General features: G+C 39.9%; 1 protein-coding gene across 1 annotated transcript in view; it reads right to left on the bottom strand.

Annotated features, from left to right (window-relative positions):
- Window positions 1-21,179, bottom strand: part of LOC132405448 (netrin receptor UNC5A-like) — a 580,373-nt gene that overhangs the window by 159,675 nt on the left and 399,519 nt on the right. Inside the window, exons 4-5 of the mRNA XM_059990261.1 lie at window positions 14,262-14,365; window positions 5,177-5,357 (exon numbers count right to left, since the gene is read on the bottom strand). Coding sequence (XP_059846244.1) covers window positions 5,177-5,357; window positions 14,262-14,365 — 285 coding nt within the window. The remainder of the gene's footprint in view (window positions 1-5,176; window positions 5,358-14,261; window positions 14,366-21,179) is intronic.

Genomic DNA, 21,179 nt, shown 5'->3' with positions numbered 1-21,179 from the left:
CTCCAGTAATTGTCAAGTTCACGTTTTCACTTCGAGCTGGGCTGCTCATTAGCATAGTGGTTAGTGTCATGATATTATAGTACCAGCGATCATAGATTGGGATACAATTCCTGCTGCTGCCTGTCAGAAGTTTGTATGTTCTCACCATGTACAGGTTTCCTCCCACATTCCAAAGATGTACATTTAGGGTGATTGAGCTGTGGACATGCTATGTTGCTGATGGAAGCATGGTGACACTTGCAGGCTGCCCAGCACAATCCTTGCTGATTTGATTTGCCTCAAACAATGTAATTCACTGAATGTTTAGATACAAATGTGACAAATCAAACTATTCTTTCATCTTTAAACATCTTTAAACTGACCACAGGATAGACACCAAATTAAACACTTTAGTTACCGCATCAGAAGTAAGGAGTTGGACTTTCTAGTTAAGCTTAGAATGAAGGAATTTAATTTCAAAGATTCCATGCAAGTATTCTTGTATGTTGTATTGCAAAAGATTTTGCTGCAGAGATACAAGATACATGAATAATTCATTGAGTCATAAATCTATATGGAAGTAATGGTAGTTTGAGAAATATGATTGCGCTCAGTAGAAGTGGACCTATAGCCATTGTGGGAGGTTTCACCAGCTGTGTGACAGGAATAATAAGTTTCACTTCTGAGGATGAATGGGATCTGAACTCTGCTTGAAAATGTCGGGGAGCAGCACTTTTATGTCCTTAGAAACAGATGTGTTCTTGAAGTGCCGTAATATACAAGGTGATGATCTTTTTCAGCTGGATGGACAAGAGTAACTAAATTGCCTTCTCCTGTGCCTAACCACCTACAATGTGAAAGGAAACAAAATACAGGAGGATAAATAGGAGGCTTTGGTCAAGTTTTTTTAAAATCTTGCCTCCTCCAAGAGTGTTCATATGGAAGGGCACTGATGAGAGTGTGAACTGTAAAAACTGCTTCGTGACCACATGCAACAAGATTGAAAAACTAGTCAGCAATTTGCACACTTTAATCTTTCTACCTTGATGTTTGTTAAACTTAGGACAAGGAAGAGATGCTTATCCCAAATTTCTGTATTGTCATGAAGATTTAAATAAAATTATTTGATGTTGACTCTTATGTAATATACAAAAGTAGGAAGCAGTTAAAGTTAGGTTGCTCCTTCTGGTTACTTCCCTTGTATTGCATTCATTTATGTAATCCCAGGCTCTACAATAAGCTGGGTAACATGTGCACCAGGCATAGCATAGCTATCAATAGCAATGACTCTTTCTTTCATCTCGGGCTTCTTGATAGAAATTCCAAGTGCACATTTGATGCTGACAGTTTTCCTATAGTATAGTCTGCATTGCTTGCTTGCTTTCTTGTATCTGTCCAATTAATACTGCAGCTGTAAGAGAGGCTCTGAATGGGTGATGTGCAAAGTGTGAAACACCTTCTAATTCACCAAAACCTTCCTGCTGTCTACAAGGCCTGTGTAGGTGCACTGATAGAATATCTTCATTTGCTGGGATGAATGTGGCTCCGACAAATTTCAAGGAGTTCAACACCACCAAGGATAAAGAAGCCAATTTGATTGGCATGATATCATCCATCAATGACACTCTTTAGATACAATGTACTATCATAAAATGGACTGTGGGAGTACCTTCCTTGCACAATAGCAGCTGTTCAAGGAGACAGTTCATCACTACTTTTTTTAAATCATTAGAGATGGACAACAAATGTTGGCTCACAATACTCACAATAGATTTTTTTATATAAAGTTTTAATTTAAACTTTTTTTTTGTAACATGCAAAATATTCCTCTACTTTTGTCAAATGTTAGTTTTTCCTGGCTTTATAGCAAATGACTTTTAACAGTGAAGGAGGCAGTAACAATGAAAACTCATTTGCAAATACAATTCAAAGTATTTTTATAACCTACCACTTGAAGATCCAAAGATTGCCAAATCCATTACAATCTAACATACATCTGTTTCCTTGCTGTTGATGTGTTTATTTTCCTGATGTGATGTTCGGCATCTGGTAATAATTTGGTTCTCTGGTGTAAAGCGGATTGCATTTGAATAATAGAAGGATTGTGATCACTGGTCTCCTCTACCTCACAAAGAGCTGATTAAGAAGAGGCTAAATCTCATCTTACTCATTTGTAACCAGGGTACCTGTCTGGTGATCAATGAACTCAATATTGACTTTTAAGTGCAGGACTTGTACAGTTTCTCCAGGGATTGCATTTAACCATTCATCATAATGATTCTCTTACATTAAAATACCTCACAATTATTACATCAGAAAATCATTGATTCTCTTTTAGCTTAAGCAGAGGGTGACAATAAAACTTGGAAACTTGGCTGGAATCGAGAAGTGAAGGACCTAGCTTATTAGTCTCAAATATCCTGATCTCCAGCAGCAAGCTCTGAGTGATAGCAGGGGTCATACTGAGGAAGCCCCACTCTGAACCAGCTGAGAAAGCTTCCACAGCTGCTTTCGGAAATTATACAACGGAATTTAATTTATACCAATTAGCCAGATGCACACAAGATGCTGAATGTGTAAGTGTCTTTATGCATCATAGCATATCTCTGATATTCAAAGATGTCCAAATATTATTAAATATAAAGTAAGTAATTTTATTAAGTTGGAACTTAATTTTAAATCATAAGTTGAAATATTATTGGATTTATTTAAGAAAAGGAACTTCCCTTTTGCTTCATATCGGCAACGCCACATTGGAGTCTTTGTGCCTCAGGTTTTATATTCATGCAGCAGACTTAGGCCCCTCAGCTATACAGTCCGCACCAAAGAGCAAGCTCCCATTTAGACTTTTACCCTTCTTTTATTTTAATTTGCCCTGCCACCCCTTCAATTTCCTGTAGATTCAATTGTGTACCCATAAGCTAGGGACAATTTACATCAGCCAACTTGCACATATTTGGTTTATTAACAGAACACCATTAGGTTCAAGAATCACACACAAAATGCTGGTGGAATGCAGCAGGCCAGGCAGCATCTATAGGAAGAGTAACAGTCGAAGTTTTGGGTCGTGACCCTTCATCAGGACTAACGGAAAAAGAGATAGTCAGAGATTTGAAAGTGGGAGGGGGAGAAGGAGACCCGAAATGATAGGAGAAGACAGGAGGCAGAAGGATGAAGCTAAGAGTTGGGAAGTTGATTGGCAAAAGAGATCAAGGCTGGAGAAGGGGGAGCATCGTAGGATGGAAGGCCTTGGAAGAAAGAAAAGGGGAGGGGAGCACCAGAGGAAAATGGAGAACAGGCAAGGAGTTATTGTGAGAGGGAAAGAGAGAGAAAAAAAATTTAATTCAAAATTAGGGATGGGTTAAGAAGGGAAGGAGGAGCAATAACGGATGTTAGAGAAATCAATGTTCATGCCATCAGGTTGGAGGCTACCCAGAAGGAATATAAAGTGCTGTTCCTCCAACCTGAGTGTGGCTTCATCTCGACTCAAGGATAATGTATAAACTCCACACTGACAGCACTATAGTTTGGAACTGATTTGAAGTCACTCGAGCAGGATCAGTAGTGGCCCTGTTGTGTCTGGTTTAACATGCCACAGTATCCAAGAGCATTAAAATACTGTGGCATCGTAGCAAGATGGAACTTAGTCACTGGAGTTAGATAGCATATGGGTGGAGGTGGATGACTTGCTTCCATTTAAGTAGTTGTATGCCAGCGAAGCTATTTGGAACTGTACATTTATCAGCAAGGTCTGGGAGAAGATGTCTGAACTATTGGAGGAACAATTAAAGGTCATCTTCCAAAAGTCAATGAAGATAGCCCCCTGTTGTGATAAAAACCTAAAAGACTTGCAAAAGTAAGTGAAGATAAGTACAACTGCTTGAATTAAGCAAGTCCTATGTTAAATTATGTTCAATAAACTAATTTATCGATTATTGTCACTGACTTAACAGGTTCATGTTTGGAGAAATTAGAGCAACAGATACTGTAACATGATTGACATAATTATCCAAGTCAAATCAAGAGATAGCTATTATATGGATCTCAAGTTATACAGTGTGAGTCAGCTGCCGGAAAGGAAAATCATTTTGATGGATTTTTGATGCAGCCATGATTGAACAATCAGAGAAAGTATCAAAAGCAGACTTGCATTCATTATACTCATTGCTGATTAGAAGAACCCAGATTATATAAGGGTTTACCACATATTTAAGAGGACACTCAACGTTGTAACTCAGCTGAGAGAGTTCAACATATTGGCTTAGATATTGTGATTGTCGTAAGTAATTGTGGTAAGAAAATACTTATGAGGAATTTCAACAATAATTGTCATATTATTAAGTGCAGTATACTTTGTACTGGGGTTCTTTTTCATAAATGGATATCTTGTGCATTTATGACTGAAGAGTGCCACAATTTCATATTCCAGAAGCAAAGGATATTCTTAACTGAGGTGATGAGAACAATTTTAGATTTTAAATTTATGTACTATTCTTGTGAACATTTTAAGAGATACTTAAGAACACTATGCTGGCCTACATATTCTGTTCTGAGAGATTACAGCAGCACACAATGTTTCACTGTAGATCACCCTTGTAAATTCAGTGCCACTGATAGGGTATATTTACATATCTGAAAATGTGCTATCATAGATGGAAGGTGGGTTTGAGGTAAATCAACATGGAACATGGAACATGGGGTTTCGACGGCCTGAATTCTGAGGAGTAACTAGGATTATTGGAGAAAATTAGACAATGGAATAAAAGGGAATGTGAGGTGACAGTGTCGGGCCTAAGCCTCAAATGGCTGTGGTGTTGAAGAGGTGAAAAGATATTGAGGGGAGATGGTGTTTGGGAGTTTCTGAAGGATCAAATCGGACAATGAGAACTTCCTTGAGGGTCACAATGCAGCACTGTGTTGTCAAAACCTGGTCATATGAAAACTGCCCAACCATTTCATGTAAAATGATATTATGTGAGATTAATATGGAAAGTGTGTCAGAGTATAATGGTGAACCATTGCCAAGCTGTAAACTAACCAAGAAATGCACAATGCTGAGTAAAAAGATTATGAAGCAAATTAAATTTCTTAAATGCTTACTTTCAATTACCATTATAAACTTTGAAGTTCCATTCTAGAGCAAAATACCCATGCTTGTTTTATGTAAGTAATAAACAAAGATCTAAAATCTTGTTACCATATGTTGTTACAGCAGCGGTTGCGCTTCTCCTTCTGGCTACAATGTTCTTCGCCACACAGGTGTAATTTGCTGTGTCGGATAATCGAGCCTCCTTGATGATCAAATTATGATCCAAGGTGATGTAGAAGTTAGGATCTCGAGTTGGGTCAATTAGCTCTTCATTCTTCAACCATTCCACCTTTCAAATACAAATTAATTACAGACATTAAGTGTAAATTTAACAAATCTGGATTTGTAGTACTGTGCTTTATCCAAAAGGCTCAGGATTTGGAGAAATGGCTTTGAGTTCAGACTACCTAATTAACATCGTTTCAGATGTCTAAACATTTACTTCAACCACAGGATTTTTTGAATCATGTGAATTAATGTAAATGAGACTTAAGTTTATTATTTTTAAAGATCAAAACACTGGTACTGTAAAGCCCTGGTTAAGAACATGTTTTATTGTATTTCTATTGCTATGCTGTGAGCTAATTGTATTTTACCAGGTTTTTCTGCAAACATGGTGTGTTCTGTTAGTTAAGCTTCATAGACTAGTGTTTTGGCTTTGATTAAGATAAGGCGTGTTTGCTCAGCCTTGGAATATTCTGTCAGCCAATAGGAAGGATGCAATGGAACATTCAAAAGAGCCAAGGGAAATCAGATTCCTGAGGGTCTGGTTTGGGTTTTTTGTTGGTAGGAAGTGCGGAGCACAAGGGAAGATGTCTGCAGAATGCTGCTCAAAGGACAGACCCAGTTGTAAGGAGGAATTTGTGCAGACGAATGGTTTTATGGAGGAAGTGCCTATACTCCTGAATTAGCCAGTTCATTCGAAATGGTCTTTGAGAGAAGTTCGAACCATGGCTGGTGTTTTTCTCACATAATGTGGGTTCAGCACGTGAGTAATCAAAGCGATGCACCCAAGTAATCCAGAAATGAGCTCCAATGTTTTTGTGCACATTTAGACTGGTTTAACTGGTTTCTTTTTTTCCCCCCTATTAACTGTTTGTTAAAGTTAAAATATCTGTAAATATACTTCCACTTTAATTTTATGTTGGTGTAAGGTCTGTTATTTCTTCGTGAAAGATAACTTTGCATGGGGCAGCACCTACACTGCATTCACAACCATTTCCGTTCCCTCAGCATAACATTCCAACTTTGTTGTTTGGCTGAACCCAAATCATACTGACCCTAGACATATGTTGCTTATTCAAGGAGGCCTTCTCACTATTACACATGTGATGCTGAGTCACATGGCTGTTTGCCAAAGCCGGCCAAACAGCCAAGTTTGTTATGAGCCACAATGAGAGGGTTACAGTACTAATCACACTAAAACAGATGCATCTTGAAATTATATTGATGATTTGGAAGACGGGACAGAGTTTAACATAGCAAAATTTGCGGATGACACTAAACTGAGTGGAAACACAAATTGTACAGAGGATGTCGTGAGCCTGCAGAGGGATATAGATAGGTTAAGTGAGTGGGTCAAGTTCTGGCAGATGGAATACAACATTGGTAAATGCGAGATCATCCACTTTGGAAGGAATAATAGAACAGCAGATTATTATTTAAATGGTGAAAGATTGCAGCTTGCTGTTGTGCAGAGGGACTTGGGAGTGCCTGTGCATGAATTGCAAAAAGTTGGCTTGCAGGTACAAAAGGTTATTAAGAAGGCAAACGGAATGTTGGCCTTCATTACTGGAGGGATCGAATTCAAGAGCAGGGAGGTCATGTTGCAATCATACAGGGTACTGGTGAGGCCACACCTGGAGTACAATGTGCAGTTCTGGTCTCCATACTTGAAGAAGGATATACAGGCTTTGGCGGAAGTGCAGAGGAGGTTCACCAGATTGATTCCAGAGTTGAAGGGGTTAATCAATGAGGAGAGATTGAGTCATCTGGGACTATACTCTCTGGAATTCAGAAGAATGAGAGGGGATCTTATAGAAATATACAAAATTTTGAATGGGATAGATAAGATAAAAGTTAGAAAGTTGTTTCCATTGGTAGGTGAGACTAGAACTAGGCCATTGCCTCAAGATTCAGGGGAGAAGATTTAGGATAGAGATGAGGAGAAACTGTTTTTCCCAGAGAGTGGTGAATCTGTGGAATTCTCTGCCCAGGGAAGCAGTTGAAGCTTCTTCACTAAATATATTTAAGATACAGTTAGATAGATTTTTACATAGTAGGGGAATTAAGGGTTATGGGGAAAAGGCAGGTAGATGGAGCCGAGTTTACAGACAGTTCAGCCATGATCTCATTGAATGGCAGGGCAGGATTGATGGGCCAGATGGCCTACTCCTGATCCTATTTCTTATATTCTTATGTATGTAGTATGTTATTTTGTTGAGGATACTACATGATCCAATCTTCATTGTGAAGTTAAATGAAAATGACTAGAATGAATGGATGGGGCACATGGTCAGCAATTTTTGTTCTGGTTTCCTCAATGTACAAAAGTAAAAAGTAAATTTATCATCAAATTACATATGCAGCCACAAAGCTCACTCAAAATGCTGGAGGAACCCAAAAGATCAGGAAGCATCTATGGAAAAGAGTAAACAATCGACATTTCAGGTCGAGACCCTTGAGCCTGAGACATCAACTGTTTACTCTTTTCCATAGATGCTGCTTGACCTACTGAGTTCCTCCAGAATTCTGTTTGTGTTGCTTTGGATTTCCAGCATCTGCAGACTTCCTCGTGCTTGTAAGTTTCATTTTCTTGTGGGCATCTATGAAACACAATAATATCAATGTGAAACTGCACCCAACAGGACAACAGAACAGGATGTACCCTGACACACAAAACAGAGAAAAGCTTCTGATCAGGTGCCGCACCCATGCATTTGACATTTTGCGGCATTTCTGTTTGCAGTGAAAGGATCCCCATTATCTGAGGGCTTCCCCTACAGAATTAGGCTTTTGCATGACCTGCATGGAATTGCCTTTCTCCAACACAAAGGAAACATCCTCAAGCAGGACATAGTGAGATCAGCTTTGAAATTTAGTTATCAGCTCACCTTCAGATCTGCCACACAATCCGATCCCATCAACACCAAGTAACAACCTTTAATTCACCAGCTCCAAATCCACTATTAAATAATGATCAGAGGCCTCCCATCCCTTCCCACCATCACTCAATGCAAACAGCCATCCATTGCTCTTTCCTTGCCTTCTGATTCATGGCCCATCTCCTCACCCAACTACCTGGTTTCTCTCCTTCGTGATTCCAAAAAGATTTAATCACACATTAGGATTTTCTTTAGGTTGTCTGAATTGAAATAGCATTGATTGTGAAGAGTTTACCTTCAGCATGGGTGAATCAATACCATTCAACGCACCTTCAGCTGTTTTATACCTGAGCATCAAACTCAAAAGCAAAATGGTTCTGAGTGTTGTTCAGTGAGAGTTTAACATACTGCAGCTCTGAGGACATGTGCAAAGCTTCTGGGCTGACATTATATGTTAGTATGATATATATATGCTGGTGTAAGATTTACAACTTTCACAATGGGTATGAATGTCAATGTCAAACAGGCTCTAGAAGAACTGAGCGATGCAATTAATAGGCGTGAACAAGTATATCCTGATGCCTTCCTAATCATTTTGGGGTACCTTAACAAGGCCTGTTTTATAAAGTCACTAAATAATTATTATCAACAAATAACCAGAGGAAACAACATAGTGCACCACTATTACACTAAGATCTAGAGAGACTACCATGCTATTCCACATCCACACTTTGAAAAGTCTAATCACCTGGCTCTACCTCTACTCCCTGAGTCTAGGCAGAGAGGACCAAGAAGGTATGGACAAGGGAGGCACAGGAGTGCTTACATGACTGCAATGAATCGGTGGACTGGATTCAGTGATTTATCCTCGAGTCTGGATGAGATGTCACTATAGTCACCAACTTCATTAAAACCTGTATGCATAAGTGTGTGCCTATGAAATCTTACTGTACATACTGAAACCACAAGCCATGGATAAATCAGGAGGTTCATAGTCTACTGAGGGCTAAATCTGTGACATTTAAGTCTGGCAATCCAGGTCTGTACAAGAAAACCAAGTACAACTTGTGGAGGGCTACTTCAAGAACTAAGAAACAACTTTGAGAGAGGTTAGAGGCATCATCAGATGCTCGTCAACCCTGGCAGGGTTTGCAGGCCATTACTTCCTATAAAGCAAAACCCAACATCATGAATGAGTGTGATGCTTCACTTCCTGATAAGCGTAACAACTTTTATGCTCACATTGAAAGGGAGAATAAAACTACAGCTATGAAGATCCCTGCAGCATCTGGTGACACTGTGATCTCTGTCTCAGAGGCTAACGTCAGGCTGTCTTTCAGGAGGGTGAACCCTTACAAGGCAGCAGACCTGTTGATGTACTTGAGAAGGCTCTGAAAACTTGTGCCAACCAACTGGCGGGGGTATTCAAAGCCATTTTCAATCTCTCATTGCTACAGTCGGAAGTTCCCACTGGCTTCAAAAGGGCAACAATTATACCAGTGCCCAAGAAGTGCAGTGTAAGCTTCCTTAATCACCCAGTAGCACTCACATCTAAGGTGATGAAATGCTTTGAGTGGTTAGTCATGGCTGGAATTAATTCCTGCCTCAGTCAGGACCTGGACCCACTGTGATTTGCCTATCACTAGTATAGATCTAGGGCAGACACAATCTCAATGGGCATTCACACGACCATAGATCACCCGGACAATATAAACACATATGTCAGGATGCTGTTCATTGACAATAGCTCAGCGTTCGCCACCATCATTCCCACAGTCCGGTAAGGAAAGCTATAGAACCTGGGCCTCTGTGCTTCCCTCTGCAACTGGACCAACTTCCTAACCAGAAGACCACACTCTGTTTGGATTGGAAATAACATCTTCACTGTGCTGACAATCAAAACTGGCGCACCACAGGGATGTGAGCTTAGACCACTGCTCTACTCTCTCTATACCCGACTGTGGGGCTTGGCATAGCTGAAATGGCATCTATAAATTTACCAATGATCCAACCATTGTTGGCAGGATCTCAGATGAAGATGATAGGGCATACAGGAATGAGATATACCGGCTAGATGCAACTACCTTGCACTCCACATTAATAAGACCAAAGAACTGATTGTGCACTTCAGAACAGATGGAACATAAACAAATCCTCATAGAGGGATCAGAAATGGAGAGAGTGTGCAATTTCAAGTTCCTGGGTGTCAATATCTTGAGGACTAACCCTGGTTGCAGCATATTGATGCAGCTATAAAGAAGGCAAGACAGTGATTGTATTTCATTAAGAGTTTAAGGAGATTTGGTTTGTCACCTAAAACACTCAAAACCTTCTACAGATGTACAGGTGGAGAATGGCTGCATCATTGTCTGGTATGGGGGGTGGGGGGGGGGGATACTGCATAGGATCGATGAAGGGTCTCGGCCTAAAACGTTGACTATACTCCTTTTCACAGATGCTGCCTGGCCTGCTGAGTTCCTCAAGCATTTTGTATGTGCTGCTTGTTTTTTCAGCATCTGCAGATTTTCTCTTGTTTACATAGGATCGAAGTAATTTGCAGAAAGTTGTAAAATTAGTCAGCTCCATCATGGGTGCTTTAACTTATAGTCATTTTAAATTAACTATTTAATATGCATATACATATATAATTACTGTAATTCCATTTTGTCTATATCATGTATTGCATTGTACTGCTGCCACAAAGTTAACAAATTTCACAACATAAATCAGTGATATTAAACCTGTCTCTGAATCTGATTCTGATGTAAGTTATGGACCAAACTCAAGATTAAGAAACACAAACAGATTAAGCTAAATCTTCTCATGACTGGCAAATCTGCATGATCTCATGACCTGCACATTGTCAGAAATATATGTGGCCTTTTCAAATCAAGAGGGCGGCTTCACCCCTGGACGTCATTGCAGTTTCATTAGGGCATAAACCACTTTCTATGCTAGAAACCTGTGTTTCAGAGAAATATAACCAGAATCAGAGTCATGTCTAATATCACTAGCACATGTCATGAAATTTGTTGTTTTGTGGCAGCACTACATTAAAAAAAACATAAATTATGATAAAACTACATGAGTCACATGTGTCACAGGTGAGTAAAATCAATGTGCTTGTGGATTGCTCTCTGCAGTTCATGCTATGACGTGTTCCTGGTTTGTGGTTGCTTGTTTCTCTTGTAGCTCTTTTGGGCGACTTTGAATCGGGGTGGCCTGCAGGTAACAAACACCAAGCTGAATATGCCTGGGCTCCTTTGATTTTGATGAGTAATGACTTCACCATAGTGAAAGGATCAAAACTGTCAATGAATAAGCCCAGAGATAAATGGTGAACAATATTCGGGAAATCATCTGTAAGTAAATTGAAAATGTAGTCTTCAATGAAGTTGAACAAATGTGGTAAGACAGAACATACGCTAAAACGTAAGAAAAAGTGAAAATTCTGCAGATATATGGAGCTATAGAAAGCAACAAAGTGAAACAATTACACTCAAATAGGACAAAGCAGAGATTTTGGAATATAATAGGAAGGAATATCATTTTGTTCATATACTTTAATTAGAGACCAACAATTTCAGACATGGAAACACACTTCCCTCCCTAATCCTACTCATTAGGACTTAGAGGTTTCTCCACAGAGCTCAAACAATTCCAAAAGGGTACTGCAATCTTACAAGGGCACCCACTTCTTAATCAGGAGAACATGCTTACGAAGTTACCATCATATAAACATGGCAGCTCCCATTCAAATCAATTGAAGACATTGGCTCTTGCGTTTAGTATCATTCTTTATTATTTATTGAAATTCTTTTTCTTGTTTTTGATGTGTCAGTTGTTTGCCAAAACTAGTTAACTATTTTCCTTTTATCATAAAAACACTTCCAAGTGTTACTCAATATTTGTGAACATCAAAGATGGTCTGCACGTGGCTTTGAATTTCGGAGATCCCTGCTCTCAATAGAGGACAAAATCAGGGCACACTGGAAAAACAGAATGTTGCCAAGGGCAAGGAGCCAATAAGTTTGAAAAACTCAAGAATGCCCCATAATGTTGGGGTTAAAACAACACTGTTGGATTCTGACACATCATAATTTTGCAGGCATTTGGACTACAGATCCAAAACGCCTGGGAAACTAAATTTGAGGGGAAATCTGCAGGAATTCAACGAGATGCTATTTTAATCCTCACCCTTTGGTTCGCAGGGATAAAACAGAGTTTTAAGCTAGAAGAACTACAATAAGTTTGAAATTATATATTTCCTAACTGGAAAATGTGAATTATTATTGCCTTCACTTCTTGGGTTTTGTCTGGCAGATCAGAATAGAGTGATACAATATTTGCTTTAATGTGTAGTGGAAATAGAAAATGTATACTATATGTTTTTTTAAGATTAATGATTCCTGTGAGGATAACGGTGAGAAAAATATTTAATCATGAAGTTCACATATTTAATTTCAGTTATGTAAAATGATTATAAATTATATGGAAATAATACTGATATTATATGCTATGAAATTTTTAATGTAAACCAAATGTAACTCAAGAATATATATGAATCTCATTTCAAAAATACAAATATTTAGCTTGCAAAGGATTGGCAGTATACAAATGGAATTCCCTCATGGGGTCCGTGATCTTTGCTGTAAATCTGGAATTAGGAGAAATCCTGGGTAATATGCCAAAGGATAGTGTAGTTATTCCTTAAGATCTATGTTAGGACTAGAGTGGGCAATTGGGAGATCTTCATGGATATTTTATCTCATAGTTAACATAGTCTTGGGTAAGAATACACACTGACCTTCCCAAATCAACTGGCCTGTGGAATAATTTCTTATTTTTAATATAATCTTCATGTCTCAAACAGTAATATCTGTTATAAAATTACTTTCCCCAGAAAAGTTTAAAGGGAACATAAGGAGGGGGCTTCTTCACACAGAGAATGATGGGAATGTGGAATGAGCTGCCAGATAAAGTGGTAAATGCGGGCTCACTTTTAACATTTAAGACAAACTTGGACATGTACACGGATGAGAGGTGTATGGAGGGATATGGTCCAGGTGCAGGTCACTGGGACAAGGCAGAAAAATGGTTCAGTCAACCAAGAAGGGCCAAAAGGCCTGTTTCTGTGCTGTAATGTTCTATGGTTCTAATATGCGGGCCTTCCAAGAATTCCAAGAATTTGTGGCCCTCGGGATGAGCTGATTCTCTGCCGATGCATCTGACTAAAGCATTGCAGGAGAAAACAGAATATTGGGAACAGCCGATCAGCTGTCACAGCGTTCTGTACTCAGTAAGCCACTTACCCTCTTTCTCTTTCTTTCATTCGTGAGGGAGAGTTTGTTGCCAATTCTTGAGTTGGAAAAACAAAAGCGACATGGCAGACTTTAACGCCATAAATCAGTGATTGTTTTTCTTTGTCTCATTAGTCTCCCCCCTTGCTGTATGACACCTGAGTGACACCTCCCTGTCTCTTTAGAGAGGAAGAGTCTGTGGTATGTCGAATTGTCAGATGAGTGATTAGATTTTCTTCATGGTCTTTCTTGGGGGCTTTGCTATTGCTTGCTTGGTGGGTAGAGGGTGCTGATGCGTCTTTGCTGAAATAAATGGGGGAGGGTCATTGCTTTGCTGCTGCTTGTGCATGGAAGGGGTGAGTGGGGGATTTGGGGTTCTAATGTTTTTACTGTCACTCATCCTTTGGGGCACTCTTCTGGTTTTGTGGATGTCTACAAAGAACAAGAATTACAGTTTGCTTTTTGTATACATTCTCTGATATTAAATGGAACTATTGAACTGTTGAACTTATTTGCTGTAAACACAAATTATTGGGTGCATAATTACATGAACATGAATATAACACACCACTTATCAGATGGTTAATATAATATGGGTATATCAGATTTTTAAAATATTTATTTCAATTTGTTCAGATTTTTAGTGCACATGCCATGTTTAGATTTGTCCTAAGAAGTTATTGCTTTACACATAACTTAGGGTAAATGTTAAATTATTTTGCATGTTGCAGGTTTCGAGCTAGCTGTCTGGTGGTTTCTGTTGGATTCCCGAGCAGCACTATTTCTTACCTTTGCAGATGGAATACCCTCCGGGGGACGACAATGAAGCAAGACTTCTTGATCCAATGGAACCTCTTTCCCTATTGGCTCTTGCTCAAAATTCTTCCGCAGATCTCCAATCCAAAAACAAAAAACACCATTAATTCCATTTCCACTGTGATGAAACAAATTGCAACAAAAAAATAAAGTTACCCTTTCAATGTTCATAAGATTTTTATTATTATTAAAAAGCAACTAATATTTTTTTTTAAATCTAACATTAATCTTTCTAAAATGTGGATTTAATATCCAGGCATTTCTACTGGTTAAATTAAACAAATCATATGCAATCAAATCTCAGAAAACACTTCTAAATATTGTAACTACTGACAAGTCCATTCATTCTCATCCCAATTACATTAACAAATTCATGGATTTAATCTTTACATCAAAGGTTGGCATAGATGAGAACATTTGCTCAATGACTCTTCTCTGTCCTGCATCTAATACATTCTTTGTTTTCAGCTAATTTTGTAAATTTTGTTTTGTACATGGTCCCATTCGTGAATGGAAGAGACATGCTAGAAACAGCCCTTTCAGCAGCAACTAAAAAATATAAGACACCCTTCATTCAGTTAGAACAGGGGTTCCCAACCTGGGATTCACAGACCCCTTGGTTAATGGTAGAAGGGATGCAAACTTTGAATTATGTTTTGATCTTGATGGTCAATTCTTTGAACATCAGCAAGTGTGACTCAGAAATCGAGGCATTCTCCAGCATGGCACTCTTTGCCATATCTGCTGCAGGTGAAAGCTGTGGATTGAAAAGGTACAAAAATTCTATCGGCCTTCTTCTCAGGTGGATGCTTCTGTTTGCCTCTTCGAGATAGATCTGCACGGTGTGGAAACAGAGTCTTCTGCTGATGAAATGCATGCTGAACAACAGGCACTGATTTACATTATCCCAGTTTATTTTCCCCACATTCCCCAAGATTATATCACACATCTATGCAACCAATTTAACTACCAACCTGCATGTTTTTCCAATATGAGAAGAAACAAGACTATCTGGTGGAAACCCATTCTGCCAGAAAGAGAACATGTAAACTCCACAAAGACAACTTTGGAGGTTATAAGTGAATCTGGGACTCTGCAGATGTTGAGGCAGCAGCACTACTACTTATACCACATCTTCTTTTGGCCTCCCCCAGGCTGAAACAAATTATAAGTTGAAGTTCTGGAGACAAGATCTGCAATATCATGCGTCAGATGTTTTTTTCTCTACCATTACACCAAGCCAAGGTGTTACGTTGTGTAACTCCAGAGACTAATCAAAAGAAAAACACAGGAGCTGGGATACCTGTGTACTTAGATTTTCTTGGATGATTTCTTAATCTTGGGGATAATGTCTTTCCTGAAAACAGCAGTGCGAGGTGGGGTTGGAATCACTCTGTTTGGCAGGTGAGGCTTGAGGTTGTGAAACAATCTCAGGTTCTGTGGCCTCCTTTGTGGTGGTTGTAGGAGTTGACTCTTGGACTACAGGAAGTGGTTCTGACAGCTCTGGGCACTTTTCTTCTCTAATAATCGACTGCTTTCCCAAATTGATCGATTTGTCATCTCCAGATGATGACATGAGGCACAATCTCCACTGTGTAGGGGAGTGCTCCAGTTCTGTTCTTAACTGTTCCAAGTACTCATTTCTGATCATTTCTCTAGTCCCTCAGCAGGACTGTTTGCCAGAAGTGAAACATCAAAACTCCTTGTATGAGGAACCCTTAATTTTTCTTAGTTGCTTGTCCTGCACACTCCTTCTGAGACTGGGTTTGACAAAATCCAAATGTGAGCCAAAGGACAACTCAGGAACAGCACAGCGGGTGAGTTGTTGGTTGTGGAGTGTACTACATTGCCATATGCAAAGAGGAAATTGGTGAGCTTCTGATTGAGTGTGGTGTATTCTGCTGACATTGCTTGCAGTGCAGTCTGTACACTCTAGAGATACCAGTCTGCCAAACCATTTGTAGCAGGACAGTATGGTGCAGTTGTAATATGTCCTATTCCATTCATTTTCAGGAGTGACTGAAACTGTTCCACAACAAACTGTGTCCATTGTCACTAGTTAAGTGTTCTGGAACATTTGTCCTTGAGAACAGTGTTCTCAAAGCATCAACAGTGTGAGACTGTAGTGGAGGCCACCGGGAACATTACTGGCCACTTTGTAGCTGCATCCACTACTGTGAAGAAATTTATGTCCATGAATGGTCTGGCAACATCCACATGAATCCTCTGCCAGGGCAAAGTAAGCCATTTCCAGAGATGGAGAGATACTGCTCTTGGCATCCTCTAGAGATTTTGACATCCCACATAGCGCAAAGGGAAGCTGCTTGATCTGCTGATCTACAAATGTTTGTATACCAGGCCACCAGACAAAGGTTTGAGCCAACACTTTCATTTTGACAATGCCTAGATGACCAGCATGTAGCTCCTCCAATATGTTAGCTTTCAGCTTGGATGTACAACAACTGTCAATCCCCACTGAAGGCAACCCTGTCAAGGGCACATTTATCCCAGCACTAGTAAAAATAAGGGAATCTGAATTTCTGCTGCACATGCCATCCACTTTGGGCCACTATGTAAACTCAAGAGGGTGTGGGGTCTTTTCTGGTTTCCCTTTGGGTCATCTATGCAATAACTTAAGAGTTGCAATAGGGAGAATACGCCAAGGGGAGAAAATTTTCCAGGTATTTCCTTTTCCGAGGGTAAACAGGACAACCCATCAGCATTTCCATGAACAGCTGTCCTCTTGGAATTTGACCTTGTAATTGTGTCCTCCAAGAAACAGAGCCCATCTCTGCATTTGTGCTGTTGTTAGTGAAACACCCTTCTGTGGATTGAAAATGTACTCAAGTGTTTGATGATCAGTAATGAAGGTCAGGTCTATCTCAATGGTCACATCACTGACACACAAGAAAAATTCAAGCAGTGATAGGGTGAGGTTGGACACCCAACTCACACATTATGATCTACATATAGGTACTGGTGGAAGATTTTTACACCCCAAACCAGACTCAATTTTTCTCTGCAGTGGTGCAGAAATGTGAGACAAAGGCTACGGGGTCTTCACCTGCATCACTCAGAACACGTGGTATGATTGCAACTATACCATAAGGTGAGGTGTCACAGCAAGCTTCACTGGACGATGTAGATCATAATGTGTGAGTTGGGTGTCCAACCTCACCCTATCACTGCTTGAATTTTTCTTGTGTGTCAGTGATGTGACCATTGTAAGTGATGCTTAGATTAAAGAATTCACACTCATCACATCATGCTCTCAGCCCATAATCTTCTAATCTGTTTAACACTGTCCTGAGATTTTGAAGATGTTTCTTGTCATTCTCACCAGATACCCAGGTTACACACAGTGCCTGGGCAGCCTTGCAGCACCTGGTCCACAGCTTTCTGCTAGAGTGCAGCTGTAGATGCTAGTTCAACATAATCCTATTATAGTGATAAAGCTTTCTCTCAGTGATTACAGTGAGAAACACTTTGGATTCTTTTTCCATCTCTATCTGTCGGTAGCCTCAGCTAAGTCCACTTTGTGGAAGGGTTTCCCTCCAGAAAGATTTGCAAAGATATCCTCTATCTTGATCAGAGAGTATTGACCTAATTCAGTACTGGGTTGATGGTGACCTTTAAATCATCACAGATCCTGACAGATGCATCCTTCTTGGCTACTGGGACCACTGGCGTTGTCCTTGGGCTCCAGTCAAACTTGGAAAGAATTCCTTCAGCCTCTATGCAATCTAGCTAACTGGCTAATATATCACCAACAGTATAAGGTACCAGAATGGTTTGTCAAAATTGGGTAAGCACTTTCTTTCAATACTATTTTACCCTTGAATATGTTTGTGTTTTCCAATTGAGTTTACCTTGAACACTGTTGTGACATCATCCTGTGCCTTTCTTAATTCGGTTTCAGTTGACTCTATTGCAGGGGATATGGTACATAAATGGTGGATGAAGCTCCAGTCAGGTAGTAGGAGTCCCAGCCAACCATGTTCCCATACTGGTGACCCTCCTGTCTTCATTCTCCAGTACTCACTATTTATGAACTCATGGCTATGCTCACTGATTGTTAATTTCATTCATTTTCTGCCTTTTCTTGTTAAACTGAAATGTCTTTCTACCCCTTCTGAAGAAAAATGTGCTGTACTTCAATAGGTAGTTAGTCGTTTCGGGTTAGTTTTAAATATCCTCATTGTCACTGTTATGTTTTGTAATTCCAGAAACTAATCGAAAGAGAGACACAGGAGCTGGTATATTTGTCTAGTTAGCTTTTCTTTCCCCTTTTTTAAGTGAAGCTTCACATACGACATGGTGACATAATGATGCATGTCATTCATGTATGCCTTTCATATAGCTCATAATGAATTATGTATACAATAATAAAAAAATTATTTACAATATTATTCAAATATTCAAATAGAATATTTAATATTATATTAAATATACTACACAAGGGGTCATTCCCTACTTCTTTGGACTTTTTGGGTGCAGAACAAGATGTACAAAAAAGTCTGGTTTCATCCTGAGTGAAACCTTAACATAGGACAATACATGCCAATCAAAAAAGCCAGGAAGCATAAAATAGTGCTAATTGATCTCAAAACTAAGGAATCAAAACAAAGTCCTGCAGATCATTCATATATAGACATGATTAGTGGTGGATGATAATTTTGTGAGGATGAATTTCCAAGTGTGTCCCCATCCTCGTTGTTGATGATGCCAAGCAAAGAAGTGTTCAAGTAAAGTCAGAAGGATTTTGCAAATACTTTAGGCAGAAATATTGTGTGAATAACCAATTATACAGGTGCCTAAGAAGAACATGGTAAATTTCCTCAATGACTATTTTCTAGTAGCACTTACATCCACTGTGATGAAATGTCTTGGGAGGCTAGTGATGAAACATATCAACTCCTGAGAAGTGACTTGGATCTACTTCAATTTGCTTACTAGCTCAACAGGTCCACCACAGATGCCATTTGTTTGGCCTGTCACTCGATCCTGAAACATCTGGACAGCAACAATGCATACATCAGGATGCTCATTATCAATTACAGCTCAACATCCAATACTATCATCTCCTCAAAAATAATCAATAAGCTTCAAGATCTTGGCTTCAATATCCTTGTGCAATTGGATCCTTGATCTTTTCACTTGCAGACCCCGGTCAGTTCAGATTGGCAGCAACATCTCTTCTACAATCTCCACCAGCACAGGTGCAACACAAAGCTGTGTGCTTAGTCTTCTACTCTACTTTCTTTATACGTATGACTGTGTGGCTGTGCACAGATCCAATGCCATGTTTCAGTTTGCTGACAACAAGGCTTTCATTGACCAAATAAAAGGTGATGAACAATCAGCATACTGGGGGGAGCCTGAAAATCTGTCTGAGTGGTACCACAACAGCAATTTTTTAGTCAGTGTCAGCAAGACAGGAGGTCAATGAGCCAGTCCTCATTGGGGTATCAGAGGTGGAGAGAGTCAGTAAATTTACATTTCTTGGTGTTATAATTTCAGAGGACCTGTCCTGGGCCCACCACATAAGTGCAATTATGAAGAAAGCATGGCAGCACCTCTGCCTCCTTAGAAATCTGCAAAAATTCAGCATTGTGTCAAAACTTTGACAGACTTTTATAGATTTGTGCTGCAGAGTAAATTGACTGATAGCATTATGGCATGTCTGGAAATACCAATGCCCTTGAATAGAAAATCGTGCAAAACCTAGCGGATAATGTCATGTATAAAGTCATCCCCAACATTGCGTACATCTACACAGAGTACTGTTGCACGACAGCAGCATCCATCATCAACCCTGTGAGAGGCAGGATTCACAAACAGGATTCACGTGAGAGGCATAATATGATTAGGAATAGTCAGCATGGTTTTGTGAAAGTCAGGTCGTGCCTTATGAGCCTGATTGAATTTTTTGAGGATGTGACTAAACACATTGATGAAGGTAGTGCTGTAGATGTAGTGTATATGGATTTTAGCAAGGCATTTGATAAGGTATTCTATGCAAGGCTTATTGAGAAAGTAAGGAGGCATGGGATCCAAGGAGACATTGCTTTGTGGATCCAGAACTGGCTTGCCCACAGAAGGCAAAGAGTGGTTGTGGATGGGTCATATTCTGCATGGAGGTCGGTGACCAGTTGTGTGCCTCCGGGATCTGTTCTGGGTTCCCTGTTGTGGATAGGGTGGAGGGCTGTCAGAGGTTACAACGGGACATTGATAGGACGCAAAACTGGGCTGAGAAGTGGCAGATAGAGTTCAACCCAGATAAGTGTGAGGTGGTTCATTTTGGTTGGTCAGATGTGATGGCAGAATCTAACATGGTAAGACTCTTGGCAGTGTGGAGGATCAGAGGGATCTTTTGGCCTGAGTCCGTAGGACACTCAAAGCTGCTACGCAGGTTAACTCTGTAATTAAGAAGGCATACGGTGCATTGGCCTTCATTAACCGTGGGATTGAGTTTAAGAGCCGAGAGGTAATGTTGCAGCTATATAAGACCCTGGTCAGACCCCACTTGGATTACTGTGCTCAGTTCTGGTTGCCTCACTACAGGAAGGACGTGGAAACCAAAGAAAGGGTGCAGAGGAGATTTACAAGGATGTTACCTGGATTGGGGAGCATGCCTTATGAGAACAGGGTGAGTGAACTCAGCTTTTTCTCGCTGGAGTGACGGAGGATGAGAGGTGACCTAATAGAGGTGTACAAGATAACGAGAGGTATTGATCATGTGGATAGTCAGAGGCTTTTCCCTAGGGCTGAAATGGCTAGCATGAGAGGGCATAGTTTTCAGGTGCTTGGAAGTAGGTACAGAGGAGATGTCAGGGGTAAGTTTTTTATGCATAGAGTGGTGAGTGTGTAGAATGGGCTGCCAGCGGCAGT

The sequence above is a fragment of the Hypanus sabinus genome, chromosome 15 (assembly GCF_030144855.1).
Source record: "Hypanus sabinus isolate sHypSab1 chromosome 15, sHypSab1.hap1, whole genome shotgun sequence".
NCBI classification, from domain to species: Eukaryota; Metazoa; Chordata; class Chondrichthyes; order Myliobatiformes; family Dasyatidae; genus Hypanus; species Hypanus sabinus.
Note: the sequence above shows the minus strand (reverse complement) of the source record. Positions and strands in the feature narration are given on the sequence as shown.